Source organism: Thalassophryne amazonica, chromosome 20 (genome assembly GCF_902500255.1).
Source record: "Thalassophryne amazonica chromosome 20, fThaAma1.1, whole genome shotgun sequence".
Taxonomy (NCBI): Eukaryota; Metazoa; Chordata; class Actinopteri; order Batrachoidiformes; family Batrachoididae; genus Thalassophryne; species Thalassophryne amazonica.
Genome location: NC_047122.1, coordinates 13,062,787 through 13,086,636, shown reverse-complemented (window position 1 = coordinate 13,086,636; position 23,850 = coordinate 13,062,787). Strand labels below are relative to the sequence as shown.

The window sequence follows — 23,850 nt, the reverse complement described above, 5'->3', positions numbered from 1 at the left end:
ACCTGTTGCTCGCAAGGACAGAGTTTTTGCGGCAAAATCCGCAGCGCTGCTCATCTCGGTAATCAGAGCTGCAGAGCTCCGTGGCCGCTGAGAGAGGTTTATATCTTTTTAATGACTTGAATTCTTTGCGGGTCTCGCCTCCGTACCCCGCGACGGTAACACCGGAGGCGAAAGACAGTAGATTTTCTTTTTTTTTTTAACACTGTTTATTCAAAAGGGCAACTCCATATTAAATTACAACATAAAATTAATACAACAAATCGAACAGAGCGACTCAGCAAATTCTAGGACGGTATTCCGTCTCATTGAAAGTAAAAGGGGTATATCCTAAAATATATTTTACTTTATCTACAACTGGTATAAAAGGAAAACACACAATTCCGGTGAGGAATCCTGAGCAAGTATAATTATGCCCAACCAAAGTAAATAATGACAAGGGTCCACCTATCCAAAAACAAATCCATATTCAAATGAAGCTTTGCCGTAATTTTTTCCATTAGATATACGTTTTTAATCTGTCACGCCATTGAGGGAGAGTGGGTGGTAGTGCTTTTAACCAAGATCTCGTTATCATTTTCTTTGCTACCAGTAAACAAATGTGGAGCAATTGAGCTTCCCTTTTTGTCAAACCACCCCTTGGGGTCAGCCCTATAATTTAATATTTTGGATCCAGCGGCAAATTAAAATTTAGGATGGCTCGGATCTCTGCCTGGATCCCTAGCCAATATGGTTTCAAGACGGGGCAGTCCCAAAAAATATGCAAATAATCCCCAATTTGTTTTCAATCCCTCCAACACAGATTAGTTTTACTATTATCATTATTAAAAGTATTTGATGGTGTCCTAAAAAATCTTAACTTAATTTTCCAATTGAACTCCTTCCAAATCGGACTGCTAGTAATTTTATGGCCTCTTTCACACGCCTCTTCCCATTCTTCATCCTCAATAATTGTGTTTGCCTCTAACTCCCACTTCCCCTTCACTTCCAGTGAGTTATCAGACAGTTGAGAATGTAAATATTTATACATGTTCGATATTATTTTAACTTTTTTCTTCAATCACCTTAATTAATATTTGTTCAATTGGTATAGGCAGTTGTTTCAAAGTGTCCCATTCGGCACATGACACTAAATAGTCTCGTAATTGTAAATATCGAAAAAACCCATCAGAACCTAAACCAAATTTGTCCTGCAACCGTTTAAAAGATTTTAATATCCCTCCATCAAACATCTGATGGATAGTTATCAAACCCCTTTCCGCCCACCCCTTAAATCCAGAGTCTAATTTATTAGGTAAAAAATCAGCAATCAGCGATTTTAAGTGCCCGTGAGGTTGTTAAAGGTGCATTGATTTTCTTCCTCACCTGTGTCCATACTCGTTGTGTACACACAATCCACTCATTTTTTATTTTCAAATCTCTCCATTTCTTTTGTTCTAAAAAAGGTACGGTCTCTAATGAAACAATTTGGGAAGCATGGTTTTCTAGTTTTATCCAATTTGTTTCCTCATCCTGCAATACCCATTCTACTAACCCACGCATCTGTGCAGCCCAATAATACAATTTCAAATTAGGCAAACCAAGACCCCCATTTTTTTTTGGACTACATAATAGTTTCAGCCGAACTCGAGGTTTTTTCCTTTGCCAAATAAATAAAGAAATCATTTTGTCCAACCTTTTAAAAGTAGAGGATGGAATCCAAATAGGGAGGGCCTGGAACAAATATAACAACCGAGGAAGGAGATTCATCCTAACTGTTTCTATTCTGCCGATTAGGGATAAGGGTAGAATTTCCCAGCGGACCAGGTCAGATTTTATTGATAAAAACAATTTCCCATAGTTTTCTGTATATAATTGTGAGTTTTGTGGTGTAACCATTATGCCTAAATACTTAAACCTTGGGTGGGCCAATTAAACAAAGCAACTTTATCCAAATCTAGCGGGATATCACCCACCAACATCATTGCTTGCCACTTTGTCTCATTGACCTTATAACCTGATATCATTTCAAAGTCCCCCAGACAATCCATAAGTGCCGAGACAGACGTCTGCAGGTTGGTAATATACAGTATCACAGCATCCGCATAGAGCAAAATCTTGTACTCTACTCCACCCACCGATATTCCCTGTATATTGTCATTATCTCGAATCATTTCCGCCAGTGGTTCTATGCTTATAGCAAATAATAAAGGAGAAAGTGGGCACCCCTGTCTAGTTCCTCTTTTCAGTTTGAAAGGTTCAGAACAATGTCCATTTACTCGTACCTTTGATGTGGGTTCTGTATACAACACTCTAATCCAATCAATAAAATCTGAGTGAAATCCCATTTTCCCCAATGTATTCTCCAAATATAGCCAATCCACTCAAATGCTTTCTCAGCATCTAAGCTGAGAAGCATTGAAGGTTCCTGTTTCTGTTTTGCTATGGACATAAGACAGTAGATTTTCAGTGCGACACCACTCAGTCAAACGGGCGTATGAAAAAGCCCCCAAAAATAATTTTCAAGCACAAATAAAAGAAATGTGTACTCACCAAGCGTACCGCAAGACAATATGAAGTTTTAAAAAAGTAGATCCTTCCGTATAAGACAATAAAAAGGTGCAGATGCAAACTGACGTAAATCCACAAATTACAGTTGGCGCGCGCAATGCATGCTGGGATAGGGTTTCCTCCCTGACGTCTCGGCAGCGTCCCAGATGTGATGACAGTTTTGCGGAGGGCTAAATTGTAGCTGTAAATTTCTCATTTTTAAATGAAGATTTCTCCGTTGAATGACAGATCTGGGCTTGCAGATTTACTTTACTACATTCAGAAGGATCTTATGTGTAAATATGTCATTTTTTGGTCCAAAGATCTGACTGCATTTATTTCAATGCAGGTCTATTTTAATGTTCAAACTGATAAACTTTGTTTTTGTGCAAATATTTGCTCATTTTGAAATGGATGCCTGCAACACATTTCAAAAAAGCTGGGACAGTGGTATGTTTACCACTGTGTTACATCACCTTTCCTTCTAACAACACTCAGTAAGTGTTTGGGAACTGAGGACACTAATTGTTGAAGCTTTGTAGGTGGAATTCTTTTCCATTCTTGCTTGATGTACGACTTCAGTTGTTCAACAGTCCGGGGTCTCCGTTGTCGTATTTTGCACTTCATAATGCGCCACACAGGCCAGTCTAGTATCCACACTCTTTTACTATGAAGCCACACTGTTGTAACACGTGCAGAATGTGGCTTGGCATTGTCTTGCTGAAATAAGCAGGGACGTCCCTGAAAAAGACGTTGCTTGGATGGCAGCATGTGTTGCTCCAAAACTTGGATGTACCTTTCAGCATTGATGGTGCCATCACAGATGTGTAAGTTGCCCATGCCATGGGCACTAACACACCCCATACCATCACAGATGCTGACTTTGAACAATCTGGATGGTCTTTTTCCTCTTTTGTCCAGAGGACACGATGTCCATGATTTCCAAAAACAATTTGAAATGTGGACTTATCAGACCACAGCACACTTTTCCACTTTGTGTCTGTCCATTTCAAATGAGCTCGGGCCCAGAGAAGGCGGCGGTGTTTCTGGATGTTGTTGATGTATGGCTTTCGCTTTGCATGGTAGAGTTTTAACTTGCACTTGTAGATGTAGCGACGAACTGTGTTAAATGATAATGGTATAACTGTTGCACTATTTTTTCACACAATTGTTCACAAAGTGGTGATCCTCACCCCATCTTTGCTTGTGAATGGCTGAGCCTTTTGGGAATGCTCCTTTTATACCCAATCATGACACTCACCTTTTCCCAGTTAACCTGTTCACCTGTGGAATGTTCCAAACAGGTGTTCATCAACTTTCCCAGTCTTTTGTTGCCCTTGTCCCAGCTTTTTTGAAATATGTTGCAGGCATCCATTTCAAAATAAGCAATTTAAAAACAATAAAGTCTGTCAGTTTGAATATTAAATATCTTGTCATTGTGGTGTATTCAAATTGAATATAGGTTGAAGAGGATTTGCAAATCATTGTATTCTGTTTTTAGTTGCATTTCACACAACGTCCCAACTTCATTGGAATTGGAGTTGTATATATATAACCTTTATTTATTTAACCAGATAAAAACCCATTGAGATCGTAAGATTGTAATTCACGTCGGCAGTAATGACACCCAGTTACGCCAATCGGAGGTCACTAAAATTAACATTAAATCGGTGTGTAACTTTGCAAAAACAATGTCGGACTCTGTAGTTTTCTCTGGGCCCCTCTCCAATCAGACCGGGAGTGACATGTTTAGCCGCATGTTCTCCTTGAATTGCTGGCTGTCTGAGTGGTGTCCAAAAAATGAGGTGGGCTTCATAGATAATTGGCAAAGCTTCTGGGGAAAACCTGGTCTTGTTAGGAGAGACGGCATCCATCCCACTTTGGATGGAGCAGCTCTCATTTCTAGAAATCTGGCCAATTTTCTTAAATCCTCCAAACCGTGACTATCCAGGGTTGGGACCAGGAAGCAGAGTTGTAGTCTTACACACCTCTCTGCAGCTTCTCTCCCCCTGCCATCCCCTCATTACCCCATCCCCGTAGAGACGGTGCCTGCTCCCAGACTACCAATAACCAGCAAAAATCTATTTAAGCATAAAAATTCAAAAAGAAAAAATAATATAGCACCTTCAACTGCACCACAGACTAAAACAGTTAAATGTGGTTTATTAAACATTAGGTCTCTCTCTTCTAAGTCCCTGTTGGTAAATGATATAATAATTGATCAACATATTGATTTATTCTGCCTTACAGAAACCTGGTTACAGCAGGATGAATATGTTAGTTTAAATGAGTCAACACCCCCGAGTCACACTAACTGTCAGAATGCTCATAGCACGGGCCGGGGCGAAGGATTGGCAGCAATCTTCCATTCCAGCTTATTAATTAATCAAAAACCCAGACAGAACTTTAATTAATTTGAAAGCTTGACTCTTAGTCTTGTCCATCCAAATTGGAAGTCCCAAAAACCAGTTTTATTTGTTATTATCTATCGTCCACCTGGTCGTTACTGTGAGTTTCTCTGTGAATTTTCAGACCTTTTGTCTGACTTAGTGCTTAGCTCAGATAAGATAATTATAGTGGGCGATTTTAACATCCACACAGATGCTGAGAATGACAGCCTCAACACTGCATTTAATCTATTATTAGACTCTATTGGCTTTGCTCAAAAAGTAAATGAGTCCACCCACCACTTTAATCATATCTTAGATCTTGTTCTGACTTATGGTATGGAAATAGAAGACTTAACAGTATTCCCTGAAAACTCCCTTCTGTCTGATCATTTCTTAATAACATTTACATTTACTCTGATGGACTACCCAGCAGTGGGGAATAGGTTTCATTACACTAGAAGTCTTTCAGAAAGCGCTGTAACTAGGTTTAAGGATATGATTCCTTCTTTATGTTCTCTAATGCCATATACCAACACAGTGCAGAGTAGCTACCTAAACTCTGTAAGTGAGATAGCGTATCTCGTCAATAGTTTTACATCCTCATTGAAGACAACTTTGGATGCTGTAGCTCCTCTGAAAAAGAGAGCTTTAAATCAGAAGTGCCTGACTCCGTGGTATAACTCACAAACTCGTAGCTTAAAGCAGATAACCCGTAAGTTGGAGAGGAAATGGCGTCTCACTAATTTAGAAGATCTTCACTTAGCCTGGAAAAAGAGTCTGTTGCTCTATAAAAAAGCCCTCCTGTAAAGCTAGGACATCTTTCTACTCATCACTAATTGAAGAAAATAAGAACAACCCCAGGTTTCTTTTCAGCACTGTAGCCAGGCTGACAAAGAGTCAGAGCTCTATTGAGCTGAGTATTCCATTAACTTTAACTAGTAATGACTTCATGACTTTCTTTGCTAACAAAGTTTTAACTATTAGAGAAAAAATTACTCATAACCATCCCAAAGACGTATCGTTATCTTTGGCTGCTTTCAGTGATGCCGGTATTTGGTTAGACTCTTTCTCTCCGATTGTTCTGTCTGAGTTATTTTCATTAGTTACTTCATCCAAACCATCAACATGTTTATTAGACCCCATTCCTACCAGGCTGCTCAAGGAAGCCCTACCATTATTTAATGCTTCGATCTTAAATATGATCAATCTATCTTTGTTAGTTGGCTATGTACCACAGGCTTTTAAGGTGGCAGTAATTAAACCATTACTTAAAAAGTCATCACTTGACCCAACTATCTTAGCTAATTATAGGCCAATCTCCAACCTTCCTTTTCTCTCAAAAATTCTTGAAACGGTAGTTGTAAAACAGCTAACTGATCATCTGCAGAGGAATGGTCTTTTTGAAGAGTTTCAGTCAGGTTTTAGAATTCATCATAGTACAGAAACAGCATTAGTGAAGGTTACAAATGATCTTCTTATGGCCTCGGACAGTGGACTCATCTCTATGCTTGTTCTGTTAGACCTCAGTGCTGCTTTTGATACTGTTGACCATAAAATTTTATTACAGAGATTAGAGCATGCCATAGGTATTAAAGGCACTGCGCTGCGGTGGTTTGAATCATATTTGTCTAATAGATTTCAATTTGTTCATGTAAATGGGGAATCTTCTTCACAGACTAAAGTTAATTATGGAGTTCCACAAGGTTCTGTGCTAGGACCAATTTTATTCACTTTATACATGCTTCCCTTAGGCAGTATTATTGGACGGTATTGCTTAAATTTTCATTGTTATGCAGATGATACCCAGCTTTATCTATCCATGAAGCCAGAGGACACACACCAATTAGCTAAACTGCAGGATTGTCTTACAGACATAAAGACATGGATGACCTCTAATTTCCTGCTTTTAAACTCAGATAAAACTGAAGTTATTGTACTTGGCCCCACAAATCTTAGAAACATGGTGTCTAACCAGATCCTTACTCTGGATGGCATTACCCTGACCTCTAGTAATACTGTGAGAAATCTTGGAGTCATTTTTGATCAGGATATGTCATTCAAAGCGCATATTAAACAAATATGTAGGACTGCTTTTTTGCATTTACGCAATATCTCTAAAATCAGAAAGGTCTTGTCTCAGAGTGATGCTGAAAAACTAATTCATGCATTTATTTCCTCTAGGCTGGACTATTGTAATTCATTATTATCAGGTTGTCCTAAAAGTTCCCTAAAAAGCCTTCAGTTAATTCAAAATGCTGCAGCTAGAGTACTGACAGGGACTAGAAGGAGAGAGCATATCTCACCCATATTGGCCTCTCTTCATTGGCTTCCTGTTAATTCTAGAATAGAATTTAAAATTCTTCTTCTTACTTATAAGGTTTTGAATAATCAGGTCCCATCTTATCTTAGGGACCTCGTAATACCATATCACCCCAATAGAGCGCTTCGCTCTCAGACTGCAGGCTTACTTGTAGTTCCTAGGGTTTGTAAGAGTAGAATGGGAGGCAGAGCCTTCAGCTTTCAGGCTCCTCTCCTGTGGAACCAGCTCCCAATTCAGATCAGGGAGACAGACACCCTCTCTACTTTTAAGATTAGGCTTAAAACTTTCCTTTTTGCTAAAGCTTATAGTTAGGGCTGGTTCAGGTGACCCTGAACCATCCCTTAGTTATGCTGCTATAGACGTAGACTGCTGGGGGGTTCCCATGATGCATTGTTTCTTTCTCTTTTTGCTCTGTATGCACCACTCTGCATTTAATCATTAGTGATCGATCTCTGCTCCCCTCCACAGCATGTCTTTTTCCTGGTTCTCTCCCTCAGCCCCAACCAGTCCCAGCAGAAGACTGCCCCTCCCTGAGCCTGGTTCTGCTGGAGGTTTCTTCCTGTTAAAAGGGAGTTTTTCCTTCCCACTGTAGCCAAGTGCTTGCTCACAGGGGGTCGTTTTGACCGTTGGGGTTTTACATAATTATTGTATGGCCTTGCCTTACAATATAAAGCGCCTTGGGGCAACTGTTTGTTGTGATTTGGCGCTATATAAAAAAATTGATTGATTGATTGATTGATTGATTGATCATGACCTCTTTTACAAAGGTGACCTGGCCAATAAAGGCAGCAGCACGCGTCATAATAGACAACTAAACAACGTCAGGATCACCATTAAAATATATAAAATACAAGCAATTAACAAATAAAACACAATCATTTCACTCATGATATATAAGTTAATAAAGACAGTTTAAGCTTTAAAACACAGGCAGCGTTCAAAAATGTTCCATTGTCGGTTTCTTAAAATAGAGTGGAAAGCGTTCAGAGAAATCAACCCTGACAGTTGCATTTCAGTTTGGAGGGCATTCCAAGCAGAGGGAGCAGAAAAGCTTTCTTTTACATTTCAGTTCGAGCATGAGATACAAATTCTCCAGATTGCTCTGCAGTACATCAAACGTGAACTGAAAAATTCAAATGCATGTGTAATTGAGTTTGGACAACAATAAATTAGAGTGTTATCTGCATAAAGATGATAGAATGCATTTGGCATGTTTGCACACAGATCAGTAATGTAAACTATTAACACAATAGGTCCTAAAACTGAGCCTCGAGGATCACCTTTTGTGACCTCAAGGAAGTGTTATGTGTCGACGCGGATTGAGGAGCGAACCTGCGTCAGACAGAACCCAGCGCTAAAAATAACCAGAAAGCGGTTCCAACAAAAACAATTTATTTTTCACCTGTGCCTAAATAAAATGTACAAAACCAACATCCTTCTGGAGGAGTGACTGCTGGCACGCTCTCCAGCGCCCGCAAGGAGAGAAGTCCGGCGCTCCTGGACCCACTACCACCAGACAAACACCCCCCCAGGTGGACACGACAAACTGACTCTCTGTGAAGCAAAGAAGAGGTGAGGTAAGTCAGCAGTTACAACAATATCTTTCAAAAGACACACGCTATCAGCAACACATTCAGGTCTGTATCTGTTTTAACTTTATGCAAATGAGCAGCTTCTCATAACAGGTGGAGGATCAATTATCCGCACGCCACAGCAGTGAGAAGCAAACTGCACAATTCTCATCACAATTCAAGTATACTGTGTATCAAAACACCAAGTTACTATCAACAATTAGTCAAACACTTAATTACCTTTAATGTGTGCTGACAGCATGTGTCCTCACCCTTCCTTGCTTCACGGGCTCGATGTGTCAAACCCAGGTGCGGTCCTCAGCGTCTCACAAACGAACATCACAAGGTCGAGTTCCCGGCAGTTCTGCTTGAATCACACATGCCTTAAAAGCAGAACGCCATCCAATTATCTGCTTCAGCTGAAAGTCTTTAAGGTTGCATGTGAGCACCAGTCACAGGTGCTTCACATGATGTTGATGAGGGTGAGGATTCTTCAGCCAGCACCTTCTCCACAGACAAATCAGTTTCCATGCCACCTGAGGAGCAAAGAAAAGAAAAGAACACCAAAACATCCAGCCACACCCCCCAACATACAACAGTACCCCCCCATCAATGGGAAGCCTCCCGGCGACCGAACAGACCAGGCCCGAGAACAGCACCTCCCTCCGGGGTCCACATCAGGAAGTAGACAGCACCACGCTCACAAGGTCCACCACAGACAGCAGGACAGGCACCGCAGCTGGAAGGCCGGCTGGAATCAACAAAAGCCCCAAAACATACCCCAATACACTCCAACACACAGAAAAAAAACATAAAACCCACCCAAAAACCTCCCCAGGGGACCGTCCCATCAAACCCCGGGAAGAAAAGAAAAACTCCCAAACGCCAAAACCCAACACAGCCCCACAAACACAATACAAACAGAAATGCATAAAAGAAAAATAACAAACAACCCCCCCAGAATGACCTGCAGAGTCCAACCCCCCCCAGAAGGCCTTCATCGCCTGTTCCAGGAGGAACAGCCAGAACCATGATCCCACACAGGTCCCCAGGTATACATGGAGCAAAACGGCGCCCCCCAGGGGACCGTACCATCAACCCCAGGAGGTACCCTCCCCACAACCCCGGAACCCCAGACCCGGTCACACTTGGCCAGTTGGCCCCAAGCCAATTCCCCCCCAGAGGACCGTCCCATCAACCCTGGAGGTGGAACCCGGAAGGAAACAGAACAGAAAACATCAACCCCCGGAGGACTACCAAAAACAACCCCGGGGGGATATAAAACGACTGTAAACCCTGTTACCCTCCCCGGCACCTCGAAAGACCCCAGGTCCCTCCCAGAGCCTTCGGCGGCTCAATTTTGGCGAACGGCTCAAAATATCAAGCCGGAGAAGGGAACAGAAAAAAACTAACCCAGCTCCAACCCCAAGGCGCAGCAGAGAACCGGAAATACGTCTGGTGCCCCAACTCGACCATACCCCAGCCTCTCGGGAGGGGTGGAACTACCGAAATGGCGAACGGCAACAGATCGGCCCACCCCTCCGACTGAGGTAAGTCTCCGCTGCACCACACCCCGGCAACACCAATGACGAACGGTACAAAGGCTCACCGAGGCTGGAGTGGAACCGGGCCCTAACCAAACCAATAAAAACGCCTCTAACACCCCCCCCCCCTAGGTGCAGAGGTCTTCTGAGAATGCTCAGCGTGACCAACCTGCACCACCCCACCACCCACAAGACAAACGGTCTTGGGGCAAGTGAGGTTGGGGTTAGGGATGTAGAGAAATAAAAAACAACAAAATAAAACGACCCAACAACCCAAACAGAAAATACCAAAAAAACATAAAAAATTAATAATGACGTGAGCTCAGGCGGACTTCCAACCGCCTAACAGTCACTCCACCAGATACGCCTCTGACTCCCCATACAATTATAACCCCTATTTAAGGAAAAAACATTTACCCGTGCTAGATTTTTTTTTTTTTTTTTTTTTTTTTATGTGTGTTATGTTGCCTGTCCCGGAACACTTGGAGACACGTCACCATTATTTCTCTTGACGTTTACATGTCGGGGCAATACAGTAATCTCTGCTCGTCCGAGCTGCATGGGCTCGTCAACAGGAGGAGCCAGAGGTCCAGTCGGAGGAGCCTCAGTGGGGCAAAGAAGAGGCGGCCCAGATCTGTGTCGGGGAAAGCCCCGAGACGAAAAAACCCGCTCTGATGGGCGTCCTCTCTTGCGTCCACACTCCTTCATCCGATCATCTAGACGAATCACCAACGATATTAGCTCATCTAATTCGTTTGGCTCGTCACGGACTACCAGCTTGTCTTTCAATGACTCACCCAACCCATCTACAAATACGCCTCGTAAAACTGCGGCATTCCAACCTGTGGGTGACGGAGTTATTGGCACCGGTATCGATAGTGCCGCAGGAAGCAGAACGGCTTGCGCTGCAAGCTCCGTAACACGGGCGTCTGTTTGTTTAATTTGGTTCACGAGATGCTGTAATTGCTCCCGTATGTTCTCCAAGTGTTCTTGAACTTTTTCGACAAAAGGAACCGCTTCTGCCGCTGGGTCCATTATGGAATGGCCGGGAACTACTGTTATGTGTCGACGCGGATTGAGGAGCGAACCTGCGTCAGACAGAACCCAGCGCTAAAAATAACCAGAAAGCGGTTCCAACAACAAAAACAATTTATTTTTCACCTGTGCCTAAATAAAATGTACAAAACCTAAACCAATGTCCTTCTGGAGGAGTGACTGCTGGCACGCTCTCCAGCGCCCGCAAGGAGAGAAGTCCGGCGCTCCTGGACCCACTACCACCAGACAAACACCCCCCCAGGTGGACACGACAAACTGACTCTCTGTGAAGCAAAGAAGAGGTGAGGTAAGTCAGCAGTTACAACAATATCTTTCAAAAGACACACGCTATCAGCAACACATTCAGGTCTGTATCTTTTTTAACTTTATGCAAATGAGCAGCTTCTCATAACAGGTGGAGGATCAATTATCCGCACGCCACAGCAGTGAGAAGCAAACTGCACAATTCTCATCACAATTCAAGTATACTGTGTAACAAAACACCAAGTTACTATCAACAGTTAGTCAAACACTTAATTACCTTTAATGTGTGCTGACAGCATGTGTCCTCACCCTTCCTTGCTTCACGGGCTCGATGTGTCAAACCCAGGCGCGGTCCTCAGCGTCTCACAAACGAACATCACAAGGTCGAGTTCCCGGCAGTTCTGCTTGAATCACACATGCCTTAAAAGCAGAACGCCATCCAATTATCTGCTTCAGCTGAAAGTCTTTAAGGTTGCATGTGAGCACCAGTCACAGGTGCTTCACATGATGTTGATGAGGGTGAGGATTCTTCAGCCAGCACCTTCTCCACAGACAAATCAGTTTCCATGCCACCTGAGGAGCAAAGAAAAGAAAAGAACACCAAAACATCCAGCCACACCCTCCAACACACAACAGGAAGATGAAAATAACAGCAGTCAGCTGAACGAACTGTGTCCTACTTGCCAAGTAATCTACAAACAAAGAGACAGCATATGTGGAGATACCATTTTTGTAGTGAGTTTCTAACAAGAGAATGTGGTCCACAGTATCAAATGCCTTTGAAAGATCAAGAAACAATGCAACACAAAACTTTTTGAATCCAATGCCTCAAACACATCATTCAATGCTTTTTTTCCGGTTAGTCATGAAAAATGAAAGCAGATTTTTACCCTTATCACCTGGCAAATGTGTGCTTTATTTATTTATGCCACCTCGCAAGTCCTCTTAATGTAGCAATTACATGTGCACATGGCGATGGTGATGTTCAAAAAATATCATGCATAATCATGCAGCCCTATTTTCTTGTTAATATACCAAATCCTTCATGGCCTAGCGCCTCCCTGTATGACTGACCTAATTAAACCTTATGTACCGGCCCGGGTTCTGTGTTCTCAGGACACAGGATTACTTTGTCTGCAAGGTAAAAAGAAGTCAACAGGCCATACAGCTTTCTCTTACTGTGCACCTGTTGTGTGGAACAATCTACCTGCTGAGATAAAACAGTCTGATTCTCTGGAGTGACCCATCTGTTTTCTTTTTGGTATGACTAACATTAATTTATCTGAACCTTTATTTAACCAGGTTAGTCCCATTGAGATCGAGATCTTGTTTACAAGGAAGCTCCTGAAAGTTATAAAGTTTCCAATTCACATAACCTGCATGACTTTAGACATGTCATTGTTACACTGAACCATTTTCATCTCCTTCTTAATTCTTAATTAAGGCATTAACAATGGAGCAGGTCTTAGTCTCATCAATTCTGTGTCTGTTAGTGAAGCAAAGGGCAAGCTGTCGGCAACCACATTTGTATTCTGTCTGTTACGCTTGTAATGTATTCATTTAATCTTTATGCCTCCACACTGGAGCACCATTAATAATGTAATGATTTTTAATGATAATAATAATTTATTTACTGAATTGCCCACACACGGGGAACCAGAGGCATGTAGCAATTTATAGTGAATAAGTAGTTAAACTCCCAAATTGAATTAGATTGGACTAGGCCCAATATAACGGGTCACCAAAATCATTTATTTAGGGTTTAATACTTATTATTTAAGTATTAATGTGGGGCACCACCTATTATTTTTATATAGCATAGGTACTATAATTTAAACATTAATTAATCAGTCTCAAATGAATTAATCCGTCTCGACTTAATTTAATCAATGTCTGATCTGAAGTCTGAATTCTCATGATACGGTTGACCAAGAGTTTCCTTCTGTACACAAATGACCACGGCAGAATTATTTACAATTTATTTACAATTTATACAAGAAATGAACATTTGACTGGCATTTTATAGACAGTGATGAAAAATATGTATCCATTAATAACAAACTTTTTTCATGGAGCCTGGACTGGATCAATTAGCTGCTGTTGGAGGGTTGGTTCCGTTCATCCGTCGTCTATATTTCTGCTCTGGGCAGCGTGAGCTCACCTGGGTCGGAGGGGTTAACCAGAGGTGTCCCCGAGTGATCCCAGGGCTTGTGTTGGCTGGCTTTGCCAGCGGTTGGCTGCTGGTTTGAAATCAGCTCCGTTGTCAGCTTGCAGGAACCCAGAGGTAGAAGGTGTTTGTTGAAAATGGTTCCTAGTAGCTTTTTAAAAAGGTTTGTTTGAACCAGATTAAAAATCTTTGTGAATTTAGAAAAAAAATAAACTTTAAGAGCGTTGAAAATTATAATGAAAAAGGAAAAGTCGCTTTTTCTGTAAATTCGTTCTTAATTTGAAAAGCTCAGCTCGGAGGTTCTCTTAAAAAATTCAAAAGACTTGATGCACCTTAAAGCGTCAGGTTAAAACTTTAAGTTTGTCTAAAAGTAAAGAATGAATGAATGCCACGTGGTAGCTTAGCCTAGCTTAGCAATGAGGCCTTGGTCCAAAAAGAAAATGTAAACGTTTACAAAGAAGAAAGCAGAAAAGAGCATGGAGCAGGTGGAAAGGAGACAGAGGCAAGACTCTGTTCTAACTTTTAAAGGGGGACTGACATCACCAAACTCCACCCATTTAGGGTGTGTAATCTCACAGAAAACCTCATGTCCTCAGAAGAGGGCAGACAGAAATGATTCAACTATTTAAACACATTAACTATTTTGGCAACTATTTGTCCTAAAACATCCAAATGGCCACACATTATTACTAGTCAGACACATCCTTTGGCTAAACAGAGTACTTCAACATCAACATTTTAGATAATGCAGGAAGATTCACTTACATCAGTTGCAAGGAGCACATATAAATAAACTGGAATGATTACATGCAAAGCACTTTGTGTGAATAATAAATGCAAACAACATTATAAGTCTTTAGGTATAAATTAAAGAAATACTGATCTAAATTTTTATTTCAAACCAAAGGTCTTTTCCTTTGCTTTAAACAAAGAAAGTAGTTGGTCGTGAAGACTCAAAGATTTATGGCCCCATCTTGTCGTGGGGGACGTTTTGCAGTCTTGAGAGGTTCCTGCCTTAGTTTGATCATAAAGTTTGGGTTTTCCTGGTCTGGAGAAGCTCAGATTCTGACGTGAAGCAATTATAATGTCATGTAATTCATAATGACCGGAGTTTACCCGATAAAAGATGAGGGCTTCCCTTTGAAGAACTTTGAATTAAAGCTTTGTTTTCCTCTCTGCGAAGCAGTGGTGGACCATCAGGGGACATCTCCAGACTTATCTGAAGATCTCCAGATGACTTAGGAATTTCTCAACTGGGGGTGGAAATGCAGTCTCTGTCTCCAGTGGGTTTTTGTGGTTGAGAGAGGATTAATATATTTTATTTAATCAGGGCGAATCGAGGCCATGGCGCTACACGCTGCTTAGAAAGTGTTTTGTGTGCTGTTAGTTCCTAACTGACAATGCATCCTTACTGAGGAAAAAAATGGACCAATCACCATTCAAACATTCATGCAATATTTTTCTGTCCCTTTTTTGACAATAGCAGCTAATGAACTGCAAATGGAATGTTTTTTTTTTTTTTTTCTTGTTTTGTATGGTTCACAATTCTTTGTTGTACTTTGTTTAGTTATTCTTTGTGATTGTTAGTTTGGCTTCAGCAGTGGGCCATCTCTCTGGGTCTGGTCTGATTGAGGTTTATTCCTCAAAAAAAAAAGGCCTGAGGTAGTTTTTCCTGACCACTGTTAGCTACATGCTTGCTCTGAGAGGTTGGTAAGGTTAGAGTTTACCCTTGTGAACTACCTTGGGGCAAGCCTATGTTGCAGTTTGGTGTTATATACAGTAGTGTTCAGAATAATAGTAGTGCTATGTGACTAAAAAGATTAATCCAGGTTTTGAGTATATTTCTTATTGTTACATGGGAAACAAGGTACCAGTAAATTCAGTGGATTCTCACAAATCCAACAAGACCAAGCATTCATGATATGCACACTCTTAAGGCTATGAAATTGGGCTATTAGTAAAAAAAAGTAGAAAAGGGGGTGTTCACAATAATAGTAGCATCTGCTGTTGACACTACAAACCCAAAACTATTATGTTCAAACTGCTTTTTTAGCAATACTGTGAATCACTAATTAGTATTTAGTTGTATCACCACAGTTTTTCATGATTTCCTCACATCTGCGAGGCATTAATTTTGTTGGTTTGGAACCAAGATTTTGCTCTTTTACTAGTGTGCTTGGGGTCATTGTCTTGTTGAAACACCCATTTCAAGGGCATGTCCTCTTCAGCATAAGGCAACATGACCTCTTCAAGTATTTTGACATATCCAAACTGATCCATGATACCTGGTATGCGATATATAGGCCCAACACCATAGTAGGAGAAACATGCCCATATCATGATGCTTGCACCACCATGCTTCACTGTCTTCACTGTGAACTGTGGCTTGAATTCAGAGTTTGGATGTCGTCTCACAAACTGTCTGCGGCCCTTGGACCCAAAAAGAACAATTTTACTCTCATCAGTCCATAAAATATTCCTCAATTTCTCTTTAGGCCACTTGATGTGTTCTTTGGCAAATTGTAGCCTCTTCTGCACGTCTTTTATTTAACAGAGGGACTTTGCAGGGGACTCTTGCAAATAAATTAGCTTCACACAGGCGTCTTCTAACTGTCACAGCACTTACAGGTAACTCCAGACTGTCTTTGATCATCCTGGAGCTGATCAATGTTTGAGCCTTTGCCCTTCTGGTTATTCTTCTATCCATTTTGATGGTTGTTTTCTGTTTTCTTCCAAGCATCTCTGTTTTTTTTTTTTTTTTGGTCCATTTTAAAGCATTGGAGATCATTGTAGATGAACAGCCTATAATTTTTTGCACCTGCGTGTTTTTCCCTCTCCAATCAACATTTTAATCAAACTACGCTGTTCTTCTGAACATTGTCTTGAACTTCCCTTTTTCCTCAGGTTTTCAAAGAGAAAAGCATGTTCAACAGGTGCTGGTTTCATCCTTAAATAGGGGACACCTGATTCACACCTGTTTGTTCCACAAAATTGACGAACTCACTGACTGAATGCCACACTACTATTATTGTGAACACCCCCTTTTCTACTTTTTTTTTTACTAATAGCCCAATTTCATAGCCTTAAGAGTGTGCATATCATGAATGCTTGGTCTTGTTGGATTTGTGAGAATCTACTGTATCTACTGGTACCTTGTTTCCCATGTAACAATAAGAAATATAGTCAAAACCTGGATTAATCTTTTTAGTCACATAGCACTACTATTATTCTGAACACTACTGTAAATAAACTGAATTGCATTAAAACTTCCACTCTGGAAACAAGCACACAAACCGCTTGCTCACCATTCTGCCTGTTATGCTGAAATATCTTGGTTGTCCATTACTTCTGATGTGACCATGTGCTGAAATATAAAACGTAAACAAGCATCCTATGAAAATAAACTAAATGTTTTCCACAGGTTAGTCATCTCTCAAATGACTCATATTTAATGTAGTTGCATTCCAGCTCAACTTGATCCGTCTTCCAAGCCCACATCGGGAAGGACAGATATTCAGCTGTAATTTCTCATATTTCATACTTGTTTGTTGTTGATTTACTTTCAGGCTTTGGCTCAAGCCATTAAGGAGGCAAAAGAGCAGCACCCAGATATGTCTGTGACCAAAGTGATTGTGCACCAAGAAACTGAGATCAGCCCAGACTAAGATGGACAGTGAGTACACACACAGAGTGTCGCTCAGCTCTCCCCATCCGGCTCCTGGTTCAACACCAACAAACCATGAAATGTGCGTGAACTCTGAAATGCTGCTCTCATTCGTTTACGGGTTGTGTTCCTTCACCATGGAGTGATCACAGACTTTCACTTATAAAAACATTTGTTATCATCTAACAGGAATTTTCCTGTAAGAAAATGAGACATTATTTGAATCCCTCGAGCAGTTTAAGCTGGAAAGGCCTCCATCAAACAGAAAAACACAAAGTCACACTCCAGCTTCCCCCCCTGTCCCCGTCCTTCTTCCCAATGAAAAAGAAGCCTGCCCTAATGGAGAAGATGACAGCAAATGAGATCTGTGGCCAGGGAGTCTCGCATGTATTGCTTCATCGATTCCCTCTCCGGACGCAACAGGTTGTAGAGCCGGGATTTGCCTGTGGGATGTGCAGTCACCCGTGCAATGCAGTGAGCTAACCGATCTGTAAGTGTAGATAGCTGAGGGCATAATTATGATACTTGGCGGCCAAGGCCTGTTGTTGTTCAGCTAGGGTTTCCAGTTGTTGTTGCTGATCCTAACAAGGTTCCCTGTGAGCTGAGGGCCTTGTAAACCAGATCTGCTCCCATTGAGTACATGTTGTGGCAGGAAACTCCTGTTATGAATCAGACCCAAAATGCAGGGAAGCAGGATGATGAACAAAGGTAACAATTTATTGTATACAACCAGAGGTATTTGGTAATGTAACAAATGTGCACAGAATCGCTGGAGCAGGGAGATACTGGCTTGGACAGGATGGTAGTGGAGTCAGTTCCTGGACCAGGTGGTAGATGCTGCAGAACCAGGACCAAGCGCCCGCTATAGTGCTGACAAGAGGCAGGAGTGCTGGAGACGTAAGAAAACAGAATGTCAAAACCAGATTGTAACTCAGAGTCAGAAATATGCAAACAGCACCACAGAGCAGCAGAGGACTGAGGCCAGGTACCACGTAGGCCAAGCTGAGTTTCTGGCGAATGTGTAGAGGCAGGACCGGAGAATTTAACAGGTGACGATGATTGTGAACAGGTGAGTCAACTCAGCTCCGTGCTGCAGCCGCCTGCAAACACAGGGAAGGGGAGAGAGCAGAAACCAAGGCAGCATGACAATTCTAATGTATATATTGTTATTCCGCACAGAAGTTGACTTCCGTATTTTGGTAGTTGTTTTTCTTCTACCTTATTTTTGCATACTTGCACTGCTGTTCTGTGACTGTCTCTGTGCTGCTGTATCATTGCAAATTTACCCATCATGGGACTATTAAAGGATTATCTTATCTTATGTAATATTACTTTTTCCCGAGATGGCCACAAGCACACGTCCACGTTTATTTTAGTCTCCGTCTTGGTCATTTTAACTGGGTTTTAGGGGTTTAACTCTGAGGTTATTCTGGGTTCTAAGTGTTTAGAGGTTGTTATATAACCACACCAAATTATCAGCACGTTTTAACTGGTCTTTTAAAAATCTTTTTAACATTTCTCAAACCACAGGTTAGCTAGCCAGGGTTACCTAGCCGAGAATCCTTCTGGGCTTGTGCCTACAAGCTCCCAGCTCATCCACTGTCTGTCGTTCCTGCAGCGCCCTTAGGGTTCTGTCTGTGGACCCATTGGGAGTTCTAACTGCTGGTGTCTGAGGGCTGCTGTCCGCAAGGACCCCCACTGCCATGGCTGCTGACAGCTGAAGCCTTTGCCGACTGAGGAGATCTCACTGCCTGTTGCCCTGCCAGCAGCCCGCTGGCTACCAAAGTTTCTGGCTTCCACTGTAATGTAAGGTTGAAGGCTTTACAGCAATGTAAGGCCGTCAAAGCCCGCCGGCCCACTCGCTGCTGGATCTGCTAGCTGCCATTGTAGCCCCTACCACTGGAGTCGTCGTGGCCCGGTGGCCAACTTCTCGCTGAAGCTTCTAGCTGCCACTGTAGCCGCTACCTCTGGAGTCATCGAGGCCCGTTGGCCCACTTGTTGCTGGAGCTACGAACTGCCTTAGTAGCTGTTACTGCTGTAGTTGTTGCGGCCCACTGGCCCACTTGTCAATGTAGTTGCCGTTGTCGCCCCTACCACTGGAGTCATCGAGACCCACTAGCCCACTTGCCCCTGGAGCTGCTAGCTGCCACTGAAACTGCTTACTGCTGGAGTTGTCGAGGCCTGCTAGCGCCACTCGCTGCTAAAGCCTGCTAGCTTGCTAGCTGCAGGAGCCTTTGAGCTCGCTAGAAGGTGCTAGCTCACTTGCTGCTAGAGTTACTAGTAACCGCTGTAGCTGCTGCTCCTGGCCATTGGTGACACTGTCGGATGCTGGTCACCGGGGATGATCCGAAAAACAGCTAAGATAGCCATTAGCTGCGCTCCAAATGTCTTTGTGTTGTTTCTCTTGCTTAATTTATACTTTGCAGACAGTAACAGTAGTACCATCAATTCCAGACTATAAGCAGCTACTTTTTTATACACTTTGAACACTGCGGCTTAAACAATGATACACCTAATTTATTGATTTTTACAGGCTTTCTTATAATTTACTCATAAGTCTTAATACGTCCATTAATGCTGTCCATTGATTGGCTGAAAGCCATAGTCCTCATGCAGAGTAAATTCACACACAATCTAAATATAAAGTCTTACCTGTTCATTTCAGTGGGATTCATCACATCCTGAAGAAAAATTATCCACATATAACCTCCTGATTTTGGAAAACGACGTCTGAAAATACTTTAATCCCTTCTCGTGGCTGAAGAATGGTCCTGTGACACTGGCACTTTGCGCCACAGTTCCTCCGTCAGATCACGGTTTCTGCACGTGAGGTTGTCCATCAGGTGGCTGAGTTGCAGCGCTTGGTGTGCCTGTCCTGGCCGACGTGAGACCGGCTCAGTCTGCTACAGGTGTAATCCTTTGGTTGGGTGTCTGTGGTGCTGTCCACGGAGTCTCGATCCTTTCCCCCTATGGGTCGCTGTTTGCGCCAAGTTGAAAGAGTCACAGGACGGCAGCACCTCATTCATTAACGTCTCAGTTACCACAGACATCAGGCGATTCTGTCTGCATGCGATGGAATTATCTCATGATCCACAAAGAAAACAAAATGAAATAAAATAATGTTCAAATTGCTCAGTTTTCCCTCCGTGTGGAGCGGAAATGCTGCACGATACTGTGCATGCGCTTCATGCTGTGCTCATCAATAATGGCATGTTACATCTTCGGAAAAAGCATTTACGGTACGTGCTTGTGTATGTTACCGATATGTATTTAATTAAAAGAATAAATAAATAAATCTTTCTGTGGAAATATCTCATGTTTCAACGTGGACACCTGCGGCTTATAGACAAGTGCTGCCTATATATGTACAATTTTTTTTTTATTTTTAAAATTGATGGGTGCGGCTTATATTCAGATGCGCTCAATAGTCCAGTAATTATGGTAACAATGAATCTAATCCTTGTATTATCCCTTGTATTCTCATGTGTGTTGCATGGGTCAGTACTGTTGAACTGTGGTGGTGGGATGCAGAGGCACATCGCCCACACATCTTTCGATTTTTCCAGCTTAGGGACTTGTACCTGATCATTATCAGCTGCTGGTAAATTGATTTCACATCAACTGTTGTCCTACCATCTGCCAGGATTAAATCGATTAAATCTTCTTTCTCTGATGTGTAGATTAGTCTTGCAGAGCAGCTTTATACACACAGAAAATTCAGTCATTGAGCTAAAAATCTCTGTCATGGATAACAACGGCTCAGTTATTAATGTAAAGAGGAAATGTTTTATGCTACTTCCTCTGTTGTCTGGCATTGTACAGCCTTACCCAGGTCCCTTGCTCTCTCTGAAAAATATCAACATCCCTGATAGTTTCAGAGCCAGATCAGGCCTTGGCATCTCACATTTAAATGTCAGGATGCCTGCTTCCTAAAACTGATTCAATACGACTCTGGATACAAACAACGGAACCTGATATCCTTGTGTTGTCCGAAACCTGGTTGAGTAAATCAGTCTCGGATTACGATATTGCTATCAACAACTACAATGTTTTCCATTATGGTTGTCCCAAGAAAGGTAGAGGTGTAGCCATTTATATAAAAAACGAGTTTAATCCTCATCCTCTCCTCTGTATCTATTAGCAAACAGTTTGAATTTCTGGCATTGAAACTTGAATTCCAGCAGAGACATTCCCTCACAGTCATGGGCTTTTACAGGCCCCCCTCAGCCGACTGCGAGGCTCTAAATTCTTTAAATAATTGTATTTCAGGGCTAAACCCTGGTGAGCTAGTGCCAGTGGGGGACCTAAACCTTGATTGGTTGTCTTCAGCCTCAGACAGCCTAAACTCTATCTGTGGCTCACTGAATTTAAATCAATTAATAGACAGTCCAACTCGGCCCAATATCAAACATCCCTCTAGATCGTCGCTCCTCGATTTAAGAATAACAAATGCACACACAATTATTCTGATGTTGAGGTTTTTGGGAACGATTTGAGTGACCATTGTGTGACTGCAGTAGTTAGGAACACCAAACTCTCCAAAACCAAACCATGCATTTTAATGAAGAGATTTTCAACATTTTTGTTAACAGGCTTTCTTATATGATCTGTCTGTTATTGAGTGGAACTGAATATCTCTCCTGGCTGATATTGAGTTGGCCTGGCAGTTTTTCTATGATGAAGTCTTGAAGCTAAATAATAAACATGCTCCACTGCATAAATTCAGAATTAAGGGGCAGAACAATCCTTGGTTCTGCTCTGAAATTGGAAACCTGTTAAAAGAAAAGGACCATGCCTGGTCCAAGGCACAGAAAACCAAAACAGAGGCTGATTAGATAACTTTTCATCAGCTCCACAACAAATGCACCTTCTTAATTAAGGAGGCTAAATCTGAATTTTATTTACCCAAAATCACTGAAAATTTAAAAGATCCCAAAAAGTTCTGGAAGGTTGTGAGATCTGCATCTGCTGTGTCTCTTAGTGAGCTGCCCAATTTCCTGGTCAAAGATTCTACAAATCTGACTGATAAATGTGCCATGTTAGATTACTTTAATGAACATTGCATTAAAGCAGGCCATTTGTTCGATTCCCTTAAAAAAAGTTTGATCTTAAAAAAAAAAGCTGCTCTAGGAGCAACTAGAGGATTAAGGACCTTGCCCAAGGGCGAGTTTCCAGTCTGGCTGGGTTTTTGAACCGAGGATTCTCTAGTCTGATGCCCAACGCTTAACCACTAGACCATAACCTCCCTCAAGTAGGATGCAGTGCGTCCAGATGGCTAGCGTTAATTCCACCTTCCTTGAGGTAACAAAAGGTGTTCCTCAACACTCAGTTTTAGGACCTATTTTTTTCACAATTTATACTACTGACCTGTGTACAAACCTACCAAATTATCTGTATGCTGACGACACTGTAATCTATTGTTGTTCAAACTCGGTGTCACAGGCATTAGAATTTTTGCAGTCCGCTTTTGTATGCAGAACCATCTGGAGAATGTTTTTCTCAAAATCACCTGTTCTTTGGAGAATATACCATCAGTTATAACTGCTCGAGGTAATATTCTCGAGCTAGTCAGCAGTTACAAGTATTTGGGATTAACTGTTGACACAGCGCTTTCTTTCAAAGTTCATCTTAAACACTTGAACTCCTAATTAAGGGTGAACCTGGGTTTCCTTTATAGAAATAAATCATGTTTTTCTTTAAGAGCTCAGAAGCTTCTCATAACTGCTACATTCCTGCCCTTGTTGGACTATGGCAAAGTCATGTATATGTGTGCTTCAACCAGTTGTCTGCAGTCCTTGACATCACTGGTTGTAGCCGTCTCTCCCACCACTATGAGTTGTAATCCAAAGCTGGCATGCCCTCTTTGATTGTAAGGCTATATACACATATGACTCTGATTTACAAGACTCTTATTGGGCTGGTTCCAACCCATTTATCCAGTTTACTTTGGAGATCTGAAAGCCGTTATGCTCTGCACTCGAATGACATGTTATGCTTTCGCATACCTCATGTCTGCTCCCTTTGATTGGAATGTTCTCCAATCTGAGTTGAAGCTGTCGGGGTTGACTTCTTTGAACACCTTCCGCTCTGTTTTAAGAGATCGCGAATGGAATTCTTTTGCACAATGCCCATGTTTCTAAATACTTATTTGTTTTAGACTATATATATATCGTTACAATTTACTCTGACCAAGATAATTGCATTTTTTTTTTTTTTTTTTTTTTTGTATTTTATTTGTTAATATTGTTCTAATGATGATGATAAGCTGTCCATTATGACATGTGCTGCTGCCTTTCTTGGCCAGGTCATCCTTGTAAAGAGGTTTCAATCTCAGTGAGCTTCTATCAGGTTAAATAAAGATTATTATTA

General features: G+C 41.8%; 1 protein-coding gene across 1 annotated transcript in view; it reads left to right on the top strand.

The window, feature by feature from the left end:
- The window catches only part of epb41a (erythrocyte membrane protein band 4.1a), a 349,346-nt gene that overhangs the window by 287,857 nt on the left and 37,639 nt on the right, over positions 1–23,850 (top strand). Inside the window, exon 19 of the mRNA XM_034160644.1 lies at positions 17,384–17,490. Within this exon, the coding sequence (XP_034016535.1) occupies positions 17,384–17,482 (99 nt within the window). The 3' untranslated portion in view covers positions 17,483–17,490. The remainder of the gene's footprint in view (positions 1–17,383; positions 17,491–23,850) is intronic.